This window comes from Leptonotus elevatus, chromosome 15, assembly GCF_054856555.1.
Source record: "Leptonotus elevatus isolate MCC_2025b chromosome 15, RoL_Lele_1.0, whole genome shotgun sequence".
NCBI lineage: Eukaryota > Metazoa > Chordata > Actinopteri > Syngnathiformes > Syngnathidae > Leptonotus > Leptonotus elevatus.
In genome coordinates, this window is record NC_141253.1 from 7,115,031 (window position 1) to 7,130,054 (window position 15,024).

General features: G+C 39.0%; 1 protein-coding gene across 3 annotated transcripts in view; it reads right to left on the bottom strand.

The window, feature by feature from the left end:
- Positions 1 to 15,024, bottom strand: part of LOC147161796 (matrix metalloproteinase-17-like) — a 73,706-nt gene that overhangs the window by 22,523 nt on the left and 36,159 nt on the right. For all 3 annotated transcript variants that reach the window (XM_086096136.1, XM_086096134.1, XM_086096135.1), the window contains 2 exons: positions 5,454 to 5,586; positions 5,218 to 5,353 (listed from right to left, as the gene is read on the bottom strand). In XM_086096136.1, the coding sequence (XP_085952262.1) occupies positions 5,218 to 5,353; positions 5,454 to 5,586 (269 nt within the window). The remainder of the gene's footprint in view (positions 1 to 5,217; positions 5,354 to 5,453; positions 5,587 to 15,024) is intronic.

The window sequence follows — 15,024 nt, forward strand, 5'->3', positions numbered from 1 at the left end:
TGTGGAAAATTGGCCAATCAAAAAGTCTTTATGTTCTGCCTATTTCTGTAAATGTATCTGTGAGTGAGCAGTGAGCACATCTCTAATCGGTTCCTTCATTCACACGACTTAGCAGCTAGCCTCCTAGATTAGTCATTGTCACTAGGAAGCATAGCCAAAACCTCAGCAGCAGAAGCTGCAGTGTTAGCGCAAATCAAGTTTAGCTAACCAGCATTAGCTTCTGATAACCAGCACATATTCAAATGTCAATGTGGGGTCATGGGAGTTGTGTCTGCTGAATGCGCTACATCTGCGAACTAAATAGCAGAGTCCTATTTTGTTCCTCCAAACAAATAAGTGCACTTCAAAACGTGAAGTCGGACGCTAACCATCAACAGTTGGCAACTTGGCACACGCATCTACCATAAATTGCGCTTGAAATGGAGTGCCTGAGTGGAAGAGGAGACTACTAATTAGTCTACTTTTACGTCGCGTGGCTGTGCAGCACCACGGAGACATGAGATGACATCACAAATGACGCTAAGTACCTGACGCTACACCACGCACCCACAAACACACTTTATTGACCTACCCCGTGGAGACAAGCACTAATTACCCTCCTAATTGAAATGAAGCATCTCCTCGAGTGCACGCGACAGCAAGGACACACCCACACATGACGCTCACATTCACAGTTGAATCTATGCCGCCGACAGAGACGGGGCCCCATGCCGTGCATTACCGAAGTCAGCACATGCACACACAAAGCCACGAGTCTTGTCATTCAAGCTGAGAGTGAAGGTCTCGAAAATTAAAGGCTCCGCGTGGATCTTCAACCTTGACAAGACTCACTCTCTCTTTTTTTTTTCTTCTTTTGACTCATTCCTGCTTCCTTGCCCATCACTACTCTTAGTCACCAACTGAGACATATGTGATATAAAGACATTTGGATTATTATTTTTTTTACCATAAATTCTCAGAATGTCACTTGTCAAGAGAGGCAGATCAATGATATTTTTTGTACCCTTTAACAACACCAGGCACGTTTTCTGTGTTCATCTGATGTGTGATGTGCATCATGAAGACAAATTAAAAGTTGACACTTGGAAAGAAATGATGGCCTTTTCTCCAGGGGTACACACGCATGCACACACCGATAATCATTATAGGTCAAAGTGAGCAAGATAAGAGTAAGGCCTCATTATCTACCACATGTCAAAAAGATTGTCCTGTGATGTGGGTTGTGCGAGAGGGATTTTTCCTGATCTGCACAGATAACAGGCGGGGAAGGCAATTGTAAATGTTAAATGTGTTCAATATCGACCTATTTATCTGAGTTAGGCCGAGCCATAGGCTGTGTGACGATGGCATAAAACGGAATTATAGCCAATTAGGAATCCACCTGAAGGTCGTGCTTTTGCCAGACACAAATGGAGGTTGTGTTTAGTGTTTGTATAACGTGTCTCCCAAGTCATTCACTACAATAAAATAAACAAGGAGAACAGTTTGCCAACAGGAAGCCAGTTCTTTATGTATTTTGATATAAGTCCCATCTCCACATGTTGCAAGTCTTCAAAAACCGTATCTGTCATATCATAGTGTTGTTTTCTCCCCTACTATGCTCCTTTTGAACTCATTCGCTCCCAGAAACGTATAAATACGTTCTATTTTAAATATGACCAAAGACGTATTTATACGCGTTTATTTTATTTTTTATTTTATGCTAGAAGGCTTTGATGCAGCCTCTCAACTAAAGAAAATGCTTGGAGCAATGGTAGTTATTACAAAAACGGCCAGCAGGTGGCAGCAGAGTATAAGAGATCAACCAGGGCCATGTTGCAAAAAGCTCTTTCTCCTTCTGGATATTCACAGATTTGTGAATAATGATGAAACTTGAATATATTCTAATACTAATGGCTGAAAAACGGAAACAGATAGAAATATACTTTTTTTCCTGATGAAAGAAGAGACTCTAATCTTTCTTTTGGTATGTTCCATGTTTTTATAGCAATAGAACACAATATTCTGTGGGCCTTGCAAAATCAGTCAAAATCCAGTAAAAGAGCTGGGAGCGAAGAGGTTGCTTCAGTGCAAATGGCTGGGAGTGAATTAGTTAAAGGAGCACAGATTGAGCCTTGTTGTTTTACCCTCCCTTCTCATATTCTCTTTTTTGCCCCCATCTAAAAAACTTGTCGCGCTAACTAGCGAACCGCCAGGCTTCTCATTCTGTCTGTCGGTTGTTGCTATTTTTCGTGTTTCACACTAGATTGATGAATTTTTAAAAGCAAGATTTAGACATTGGCAGATCCATTTTATTGGTGCCATCAGGGAGTAAAAATGTCAAACTAAGCAATTTTTCCCACTAAAATGAATGGATAGAAATAGCCAATGAGAAACAAATGGACAGAAATAATCACTTTCAGCCAGCTTGTTTTTATTGACTTAATTAAAAAGAAATCTAGAAATAAATGATGTGTGCTTTGCCAGAAAAAGCACAGCTGTGCGTTCCATGCGATTGCTGCGAATGTTAGCGAACTGAAGCAATATTTGTTCAATAATCATGTTCGGAGACCCATTTGTTCAAGAACAGGGTTGTTTGTGAACCGAGGTTCCACTACAGATGGAAAATAGAAGTGGGAAGAAAAAATAGAAAGTCATTTATTTATGAAATATGCAAGAAACGGAGGACACTCTTTCACTGGGCACTCTAGAGGTCCAACAAGCACACAGCTTTCATTAAAACCGGGAAATTGTATTACTTTGAATGAATTTGCACTTCATTGCATCAGGATGGGTTGAATATTATTCTACTTTCATGCATCCCCTCTCATACGATCAACATTTTTCCATGACCTTGCTACACCTGCTTCACAATGTGGCAGTAATGTGATATTAGCAGAGCTCAGGAATGCTGATTTGTTTAGCAATATGCAATTTAGTGACTCATGCCGAAGTTGATATTGTTGTTCCCAATTACGCACTTGGCCAAATGTCTCCTCAGATGAAAATACGCCGTGTCTAGAGGATGCAATAACCTCAAAAATAGAGTAAATCTTCTTATTGTGCAAAAAAAAAAACCCCAAAAAAAAACACAGTCCAAGATAATGACCACATTAATACGGCATTTAAATATTGCACGGGTTCCAAAGGGAAGAAAGTGACGTCCGCATGCTTTGGTGTGCCCGGTCATTACCGCAAGCAGTTTCCCGTTATTATCGCAAATAGTCACAGGGTTACATAGATGACATACCGGCCCCTTTGGATACAGCTGTGGCGTTTCTTGACAGTCACTAACAGCTGTGAGCTATGGCTATAATTAGCATGATGACGGACCCCTGCTGCTGACTTACGACTGTGGTTCCCCTTCTCTCATTAGCAACTACTTTTGACTTTCAATCAGGTTTGGCTTCTTTTTAAACTGTCCTTGCCTTAGCGTGCTTTAACTGTTATTAATGAGGTAAACAGTGATATCACTGCGGACCTACAGTACACACCTGTGTATTCTCATATTCTTGACTGAATGTTCTATAAACACCGCTCATTTGCTTCATTAGGAAGATGAACGCGCGACTTTAAGAGATAGATAGACGAGCACGTGCAGTCAGATGTGGGCTCGGAATGGTGGTCCAGGTGTGGGTGGGGTTTTTGTGCCAATGCCCCGCATGTTCCAAATGCCTGTCGGCGCCAACCCATTTGATTCAAATGAATGGGCCTCCATTAAGCTCTGCGGAGGGTGATAATTGAATTGAATTTGGGATGTTATAAATCTGCGACATGCAGGGGAGGGGTTTAACAGATGCAAAGCGAGAGAAAAAAATGTTTTTTTCTTTCTGTCTGTCTTCACACTCTCATTCAGCTCACTACATAATAGCCTCGGATACTAAGCAACCAACCTTTAGGGGAAAAATATTTCAACAAAATTTGGCCAGGAAAGTCGGCTAATGCAGAACTGAAGTAAATTGGCAACAAGTCAAGCAGAGTATTTACTCGGGAATAGCATTTGGCTTCATTTACTTGTTTGACTATGGGGAAAACGAAAATGTTTTTAAAATGGGAAAATCTCTCTCAATCTCTCAATGCTCTGAACTCAGATGTAGCTCAGCTTTGCATAGTTGATGTCATACGCTTGAGTTTTCACTCCACAGCACCTCTGCTGGTTGAGGCTAAGTAATGCACTTAATTTTTCATGAAATGTTAATGCTAGAGTGGCTCATCTGTAAGGAATTGATTTGAAGGAGATCAGGACACAAAAAAGGTTCATCATGCTTAACTCATTCATTCAATTTTCACTGAAGCAACCCCCTTCGCGCCAGGCTGTTTTGTTGGATTTTGACTGATTTTGCAAGGCCCACAGAATATTGTGTTTTATTGCTATAAAAACATGGAACCTACCAAAAGAAAGACTTCTTTCATCAGGAAAAAAAGTACATTTGTATCTGTTTTCATTTTAGAATATAGTTAAGTTTCATCCTTTATTCACAAACCTGTTTAAAACACTGGGGAAAAGAGCTTGTTGCAACATTGCCCTGGTTGATCTCTGATACTCTGCTGCCACCTGCTGGCCGTTTTTTGTAATAACTACCATTGCTTTAAGCAACCTTTTCAGGTCGGAGGCTGCATCAAAGCCTTCTATGCTGTAGCATAAAAAACATAAATATACGTTTTTGGGACCATGGCAATATTTAAAAAATAACATTTGTATACGTTTTGGGGAATAAAAAAAGTTAAGAATATTGTAATAACTGTGTAAACTATGCATTTTGCTACATATATTGACACAATCAGACATTCAAAACAATTACCTCATTTAGAACAGAAAACTCATTGAAAAAGATCCCCACTAATTTGGGTACAACACAACATCTGGAACAGCTGCGGGAAAAACAAAACCCTTAACGCTCACTGTAGGGATGACCTACAAAGTTAAATGCAGTACTTTTTTTTTTAACATAATGTGTTTACAGAAATCTATCTATCCAAATACACACCCATATAAACATCCATCTACTTTTTTTTTGAAAATAATCCTTCAAAAATATTGGAGGTTTTACTACAAACATGAACTGATAAGAAAGCATTGTGGCTTGGAAGGCAGTGGTTGTAAAGAAGAGGCAATTGTGAAACATGTGGTTGGACGTGCACATGAAGCAAAGGGCCACTTTTACTAACCGCCGCTAGAGCAGCGGCCATACCTCGGGCTGCTGAACACTGCTGTCTGAAGTGTTTATTGTTTCTCACCTCCAGGATAAATGCCTCTTCTTCCATTTGTTGGGAGGGCTCAGACTTCGTTTTCTGCGGCCCACTGTCGCTTCACTTTCAGACACATCTGGCAGAGAACATCTGGGCGTTTTCATTAGCCCCAATGTAGCTTGATCTGTAAAGAAAAGTTGATTGTGTGAGAGATTTAATGATAATTGAGGTTAATTTGTACTGATTGTTTTTGGGATATGAAGGGCAAAAACGCCGCCACTTACCAAAGATTCCAGTCTCCTTGAGTCCTCCAAACTTCTGCATGGCTTTAATGGCCTTGGTTAAGGCCTCCTTGGTCTGAAGTTGGCCGGTTACAGGGTCAGGTGGTGGGAGGTAACCAAACTTGCTCAACCAGTCCTGAAGGTGAAGCGAGAAGTTTCAGTCACGGATCTGAAAGTCTCCAGATACAGTGTAACACCTGACCTGAGCACAATATGGCATCGTTTAAAAAAAATCAGTTAGTCTAAAAAATAAATACTCAGGAAAGTACAAAGTATTGAAGAAAACTACTCTACACTAAAAGTGGTATCAAACATTTCTAATTTAAACAGAGCAATAATAATGACTATATCTGCCAAAAAATATTGTAGACAGAACCAGTCACTATATATAGACAAAAAATGACCACTCAAGCACACTCACAAATATCCCTTTTGGAGGCCTTTTAAAAAAAAAGTTTTTGCCTTATACGCTTTTAAGCACTTGACTTTGTTGCAGCTTTTGGCTCAACTCATCAGGGGTCGACACGGCGAGTTACACAATGACATCTAAAAATGTCTGGCCTTGAGGAACAATTCTTCTGTTCAAAAGATGACATTCTACGAGAAGACGTCTTTACACCGTTGCAGACGCTCACCTTAAACAAACCGAGATTAAAAAGAGATGGATCGCAAACGGGAACGTCACAGTTGAGTTCAAGTGTAATCAGTCACAAACGCACATCCTCTCCCTGGTAATGCAAGCTGACACGCTGGTAATTGATCATCAATTTGCCTCCAAATAAAGGGGAACGTTACTTGAAATGACACTTCTCACAAAGCGAATCCAAAGGTGCCTTGACTTACGAGTTCTATTCGTTCCGTGATCACATTTGTAAAAAAATAAATAAATAAATACTTGTATCTCAAATATTCCCCCCCCCCCCGCTTTGAAATGAATGAAAGTGCCATTAATCTTTCACACAGATCAACCAAGCAAGTCCCAAATCCCAAACTCTGCTGCGTCATGACTCATGACTATTTATATTACATTTATTCATGAATATGTGGTATACAACAAAAAATGCTCATTTTGTTGGATTTAAAAAAAGAGAGATAAGAAGATTTTTGAAAGTTTGTCACAGAAAGGAGCCGTTATTGGTCCTAATACTCCTGGGTTGTTGCCCTCCCGTTGACCCCATCACTTCTGGTGGACTGGCCTGTCTTCTGGTATCTTGGCCACATTTTGTACACAGCACTGGGAGGCACAGCAAAAATAACTTCGGATACCACTAGTGGCAAGGACATGGGAAAATTTCATTCACGTTCATTATTCATTCATCAGGATTAATAATAGAAACAGTTGACAAGCGTTTGTGTTAGTTTTTGTTTCAGTTGATGAACATTTTAATCAATTCTGACACTTTCCTCAGGTTTTTTTTTTGCACAACAGCAGGTAAATAGTTACAAATTGGCTTCTTTTTCTTAACTGAACAAAAGTGAGATTGGATGATGATTATGTGTTCCCTTTATTTTATTTTATTTTTGAGCAGCGTGGTATTCGTCCTTGGGCTCTATGCACTCAAAATCTGGTGCAAACCTGTTGAGAAATGCTGCGAACATCAGACAGAAATTCAGGGGGAACTCTAACCTCCTCTGTACCTCCAGCGGTGGCGGCAACATGGAAATTGAAGTTGCGTTTTCTTGTCCGTGGAGAGATTGCATCATTGTACGTGCGTCAAACGATAATATTTCAATGTCACCCAGTAACTACAGTTGTGCATGCTTATCTTTCAGGTCAGCGAATAGAGATTGTGAAGGAATGAAATTGTGTGCTTCACAATATAAAGCAGCCGAATTCGAGCCATTTTCAATTTGTATAGAGATCAGGCAAGGGTGTGGGTGGTATAACACACACCCTATTAAAAATGTTTTTGTCCACTTGGAGGGTGCAAACACTTTTCAGCCACTAATCTTCATTGATTTCGCCTCAGAGTTTAATTGTATTAAGCCTCACAATTTTGAAGGAAAGCTAGTAAGCATCCATAACATTGATCCTGGCCTCTCATCTGCTGCTGATTGGTGAATTCCTTCAGTGGAAGGTCACATGTGTGAAGGTGAGTTGAGTTTTATTTCATGGGAGAGGAATCTTGACATTTTGCTTTTGTGCTGCCTGCAAACCTTTGCCATTTATTAAAGATGCCACACTGTCACATTTGCAAATAAGCCCTTTGTGTGTCCAACAGCAATAATGGCCAATAAAGCATCACATCAACAGTGTTTACCAAGTCAGTTGTGTAATGTTGGTCGATGCGAATTATGCCAATCCACAATCATTTGCTGCTGTCAGCAGTCATAGTACGGCAGAACGATTTTGAAAAATTGATCGTATCTAATTACATTTGTGTTTTTTCTCATTATTGCGATTGTGATTTAATATGCAATTATTTTTTTCAAGGTCCTCTTCCCGTGTTTTTTTTTAAATAAACACAAGGAACAAAAAAACAAAAACATCTGCAAAATCAGATTTATTATGCAGAAATATTTTTGCTCTTGTTGGTTAGGCTTACACTAACATAAAGGCAAAGGAACCATAAATTAGTTTAACTCATTCAAACCCCAAAACGTACAAAGCAATGGTAATTATTATTTTTAAAAAACGGCCAGCAGGTGGCAGTAGAGTATAAGAGATCAGCCAGCTCTTTTTCACAGTGTTTTCAACACATTTGTGAATAATGATTAAACTTAGCTATATTCTAATGCTAATTGCTGCAAAATGGAAACAGATGCAAATAAAAAAAAAATTCTGATGAAAAAATAAAACTTTTATCTTTCTTTTGGTAGGTTCCATGTTTTTATAGAACACAATATTCTGCGGGCCTTGCAAAATCAGTCAAAATCCAGTAAAACAGCTGGGAGCAAAGGGCATTGCTTCAGTGAAAAGGGCTGGGAGCGAATGAGTTAGTAGGAATAATTAATAGGAACTTTCAACTTCAGTGCCAAATCATAACAATAAAATCTGAAAATTTTAAACAAGCAGATTTGGATCTTAATGAAACTTGGTGAACTTGTTGATTGTGATGGCAGAACACAAAATGTCAAATTTTGACAATTTTAGGAAAAAGGGGCGTAGCCACCTTCCTTCAAATCCTTAGGAACTATTGGGTCAATCTTTACAAAACAGATATTGTTGGAAAGGCAATCCAACAAGAATTCCAAAACAGTATGCAATCATTTAGAAGATTGGTGCATATTTTAGGAATTTGACCTTTTGACCTATAATTTGATTTTGAAATTGGTCTTTGGCTCACGTGACCTTAAAATTTTATTTGTCTGATGTTCTCTAAAACATTTGTTGTTGTTGTTGTTTAGCGGTAGTAAGGAGTCAAAGTAACCATGTTCTCAGACTGTCGATAAATAACTTTCAATGAATTAAAATCCAAATGTACTTGGTTGAGATTGTGCAGTTTGTTTTCAAATATCTAAAAAATAAAAAGTCTCAGCCTGGTGCCTCAGGTCAGCTGACCAGCAGCTCCCGGAGGTAAGAAATTCTAAGCAGAAGCCCAAAGGGTGTGGCACTTTTTCTGTGGCGGGCCCCAAACTATGCGATGACCTCAGAGAGGACATTAGACAAGCCCTGTTTTTATTCCTTGACCGTTTATTGTTTTTGTGTGGGTTTTTTTTAAACATTGTATTGTTTTTAAACTGTTACAATTGTCTTGTGTTTTATGTTTCATTTTTATTTGTATACATGACTTAGTTTCAGCTGCAGCAGTTTTTTTTTTTTTAAAGTGCTGTAGAAAAAAAAACAGAGTTGAGAAGCAAGCACCTGGGCGTAGTGCAAACTAACCTGTGAGATTCAGTGCATTGAAAAACAAAAGCTCACCGGCGGGTTAATGAGCCCACCAAGCCTAACTTGGTTGCAAGTCTCAAGGTCTGCCCATGGTTGTCATGGAAACTAAATTCATGCTCGTCATTGGCCCAGCAGTAAATGGCACGATGGGATAAGGCTGGCGGTTTGTAAAGTGTACTGTAATTCTTGATACTTATTTTGACGAAAGCTTGTCACAGACAAGGTATTAATTAATGCACATGGGAAGTGTTTGTAATTGCGAGAATTTGAGCTATGGAGCTTGACAGTGGAACCGTTGAATTCCATGGCCACTATTTGGTCAAATAAGTCAAATAGGATTGTGTTCAACCTGAGCTGCTCCAACGAAAAGTGTTTCGATAGCAACCAACAAATTCTCTACAGTGAAAATATTTTCATACAAACATGAAAGAGCACATGGAAACAATAAATGGAATATTACAGGTGGGAAAGTAAAGTGTCAGCAGGAACATATTTTCACCCCACAACAGAATCATCGACTACAACTCGGGATAGAAATTGAACAAGGCACGTTGGCTGGTAGTCATTTTAAATGATTTCACGGGGTCCTGCATGAAAAAAAAAGAAAAAAAAAGAAAAAAATTTGCTATGTGCCAAAAGTGCATTAAATTGCTGATGTTATATTGCTTTTACTTCAAGTATAACATGCAATGCTTTTGGTATGTGTATGTGGGCATTATTTTTGCTTCTCTCATCAAAACATATTGTAGGAGTAGTACTAATATTAATACTAATAATAAATAAAATATGAATACAACAAAATCCCCACACAGCCCAAAATGTATTCTGCCTTCCACTGTCCTGCACATCCACACCTCATTTAGGCTTAAGCAGCTTCTCAGCAAGCTATGACATACTCCCATTCTTTGCTACTGTACTTGGATGTGAGGATGTTTGCACCTCGGTAATCCTGGATACAGGAATCTGTAATCCTTTAATACAGAAAGGTTTGGCATCAGCGAAAAGCTTCAAAGCCGAAGGAAGAAATTCACATTGAGAGCGAAATAATGAATCACATAGAGAAGTGCCCATAAATAGTATGCAAATCATGGAGGTATACATATTACACATCATCTGAGTTGCGTTGTAATACTTATAGCGTGAAGATATTGTCATCGTAGATACAGTCATGTATCTTAAAGGAAGGCGAGTAATTTTATGGAACAAATGCTTTTACCTAGAGCTTTAATCTACGAGGCAACGGTGTCTGACATCGCCCACACTCAACCTAATTACGTCCTCTTTGACATGATGCGTTTATTGATATGCAGCTGAGGGTGAATCACATTTCTTCTACGAGACATCTGCTTGTTCAGTGCAAACAGATATGAAGAAGAAGCCCATGCTTTGTACGAGAGAGACATTGATTAATACGGGCGCAGGGCTAAATTGTGCATCAATGTCGCGTTTGAAAGCACAGAGGGAAGCAGAACGCGTGGGACGCCGGGCCGGGCAAGCCATGATATTTATTCCTTTGAATGCGATTTTGATCATTTTTCCTCACTTTTTTGGTTCGTTCCTGAGAACCTGCATCCAAACTTTGGCTTGTCCTCTAAATAGCTCGATAGCTGAGAGGAAGGCTGGTGATGAGAAGGAACTAATGATTGCCAAAGTTATTAGACGCTGGGAATCTATGCAACGGGGGAAAAGCAATTTCAGTAAGTTAGTGGGTATCTGCGGGTGGTTTTGAGAGGAAACGTCAAGTGATCCCTTAAAGCCATTTCCATCGCGGGGTAGTCACAGGTCAATATAAGGTGGTAGTTCCAATGAATGTGTTCTGAACAGAAAATGTACTTTAATGAAGATACAGTATTTATTCATTCATACAGTATTCTATCAAAACTTTAAAAATAATTTGAAAGAGCAACCAGAAAATAAATTAGCCACAAAGTAAATTAATACTATATTACAAGAACAACAAATAATTTCTATTCAGGTTAATTACATTAGACCACACACACATTCATCACTTTGTTCTGATGCTAACATCACACCCTTTAATGAATGGCTCTCTCACACACTCACACAAACACATACGCGCACAACAAGTACCGTAGCTATGGTGTCACCACGGCAACTGCTCTGTAAAGCGTCCCGTCATGCATGCGACCTCTTCGGCCCCACAATCCCTCCCTGTTTAAGTCTGATGCACAGCTGCTGGCTCCCTTCATGTTCATCCTCACTGACAGGAAATGACCGAGTCAGAAAAATTTAACCTTGTGACCTTGTGACCTTGATGACTCTCAGGGGGTCATGGAGCCACCCAGTATATTATAGTGTTGACATTGTTCCTAGCTATCCCCGACACTTTGAAAGGTTACTAAGCTACACCAGGATAGAAGAGAATAGGCGAAATACTGTGTACCGGTCGTCAAATTATGAGCTGCATTGGAACACACCTCTTTACGATGGCGTGTTAGGTCTCGGACCACGTATAAATATAACAAAGATTTAGAACGGGGGTAATATTCCAAGAAAAGACTGACAAATTTAGGAGAGAAAAACAAAACAAATATTTGTGACATTATAAAATGGCAAATTTAGGAGAAAAAAATAGAATATTTGCGACATTATAAAGTGGGAAATTTACGAGAAAAAAACTCGCAGATTTGCAAGAAGAAAAAAAACTAAGAAACTTGCGAGAAATACACGTAGCTTACTCTGATTTTTGTGCCACCTAAGTCACAAGAGTAAAAATTGCATATGGCGGAAGAATTCGTTAAATTATACTTTAGGTTTTCAAATAAGGAGATAGTAATTACTTTTGCGGCGATGAACCATACCATATTAAGTATTCCCACTTGCCTGCCTACGACGGCGTATTAGGTTCGTCGTGTCGTCATCACGCAAATTTGCCCCTTTATAATGTCGCAAATCTGCAACTTTTTCATGCAAATTTGCTACTTTATAGTATCGCAAATATTCAAGTTTTTTAATGTAAATGTAAACCCCAAATTCTTCCACGAGCTCCGTGATAGTGACATGAAGCAAAATCATAGCCAATTAGGAAGCTAGCTAAATCATGCTCTCTTGCCGGATACAAAGAGAGGAGCAACTGGTTGTGTTGTGTGTTTGTAAGCTAACAGTTAGCCGAGCGTCTTCTATTTCATCGACTTTTCAACATTTATCTTCAAGCACATTTAAAGCACTTAGAATCAAATCACTGAAATGACTTTAAAGGCTGCTTTAAATCTGTTGCTTGTTAATTTTCACCATAGTCAATCAAGGAAACAGTCAAACACTCACCCCTCCTATGGAGTAGAAAATGAATGAACAAGTTAAAGGATTACTTTGGAAAGAAGAAGTCTTTAATTAAAAGGAGTATTGATATTGCTGAGGTAAGTGAGTGTTCATATAGGCCGAAGAAGCATGAAAATTCCCTAAAACTTTTCAAGCACATCTTATGGTTTACTAAAGCCAAATTCATTGAAATTTAAGATCCTTTATTCACCTGATGTGAGACGACAAACACATTTTGAAATATTATTTGTTGATATATGCTAAAGAAAACGATCTATATCAACCCCATCACATTCTACATTTATTGATTTTAAAACATTTACGCATCTACGAACATGCATTCAGAGACACTCACAAGCAGTAATACAAATCAATTAAAGAAAGATGCGTACAACTGTGACTCTCCACGCGTATTGAGCAGACAGCTACATTTATCAAATGCTCTCTAAAAGGCTTTTTCACGAGCAGTGCTTGAATCCAAATCTCATCACATTTTAATCTCGACCAAGACTTTATTGGTCATTAGGATCAATGAGAATTAATTGGACCATATGCGGTGAACTGGAACAGAAGAGGATGGACTCCAAAGCATCCATTAGTTGGGATTTCAGCTCAGCGCATGTTGTGTGCCGAATGATGCCTCATCTTTTGCCGGAGCAGGCAGTCGCTTCACTCCAGGAGCTATTTGGCTGTGCTGAAGTAACAGAGCGCATATAATGAGACACCAGTCTGATTTGGGGGAAAGGATGCGGAAGGTTCTGATAAATGTGCTCACTCTGACACACAACCTGCATGCGGTGGTTGTGAATTGCATTTCCTTGACATTTAAATCGGAAAAAATAACTCATTTATCAAGTTTGAATGTGCGTGACAATTTTTTTTTATTTCATTCTATCCTTTATCAACAGCTGTTAAGGACGGCAGTAATGGAGGGTAGTTTATTTCAAGGGCCTACAATTAAATTTGTTAGTTAGGACATTTTGCCATCTGCTGCCATAGTTCCATTCCTTTATATTTTGTTGTTATTTTTAAAAACCTTGCCTTTAATTTTCATTTCATTTTATATAGCTGGAAAGCGCATAAACGCGTTTGTGGTAACATTTTATAAATGGAATGTGGTCTTGTATATGAAGTTCAGCGAATGCTTGGTCTCTCTCTGAGTCATTCATAAGCTTTCCTGCATTTTTTTTTGTTGCCACGCCCTGTTTCTTCTCTAGCAACCTGGCATGATGACCTGGGCATCTGCATGCTGTCTGAATTCAAAATGTTCTTCTCTTAATCACTTCAATCATGACCGCCTTTCTTGCTTTATAGACTTTTCTTAGCCGTCATAATGTGAATAGTGTGTCTGTCAAGCAATAACAATTTCCGCTTCCTCCTTAATCCTCATACCCGTCAAAGCATTCCTGAACAATAGATTGAATCCTATGGGACCCATTGAACCCACTTACTTAGGTCATCTATTCTATGTCTTTTTCACTAGATAACTTTCTTAACAGGTTTCAAGGCATATATTTTCACTGTAGGGTTCGAGTATGGCTGTCAGTTGTCAAAATCTGTAACCTCAGGTTTAAAATTTGTTAGGGTTTTGAGGTAGGTTTTCAAAGTCGGGGTTAGGCTTTCAAAGAAGATCAAAAATTCTAACAGTTGTTCTAAAATTGAGTAGAAAAATTCAACTGTGAATGTGTGACCTCAGGTTTCAAAGTAGTTTGGGTTTTGAAAGTCAAGTTTCCAAGGGAAAGTTAGGTTTAAGGTTTCAAGGTAAATTGTCAATGTAGGGTTAGTGTTTTAAAGTAAGCTTAGGGTTTCAAAGAAGGGTTAGTCGTTCAAAGTGGAGTCACAATTCATAAAAACTGTCAGAATGTATGAAGTAATTAGTGTTTCCAAGTAGGGTCTCAAAGTGGGTCAATCTCACCAATCAACATTTGGAAAGTTTCAGGGTGTTTCATGGACTTGCAAAGTTTCTAAATTTAGGAGAACCTGCATGCACTGTTTAAACGTGGTAGTTGTGTGTGGCTCACAAAGACCACAAAATGCTATCTATACGTTACCATTGTGACCCTCACCGTGAACCACATCCCTCTGGTGTCAGCTCAGGAATGATAGCAGCTGTTATGTACCCCTTTGACGATCGCATGTGCAAAAATACATACGCGAACACACATGCACAAGGGTTTATGTCTATCTATATGTGTTTGGATTTATTTTTAGAACTTATGCAGTCTTGGAAGTTACCGCTCATGGATTCCTGTTGAGCAATACGAGCACGTCAAGTCAGTCAATCTAGCAAAAATTTAAATACAGTCAAGTAAACATAGCGACTGACATGGTAACTTTGCTAGCCTGTGTGCTAACGTTGCTAACCTGGGTAAACTACCATGTCTTTAGTTCGCACAGTTGCAATCAAGGATGGCGACAAAGTGCTTTGTGAACATTCTGGACTCAATCGCCACAATCTAACCACAA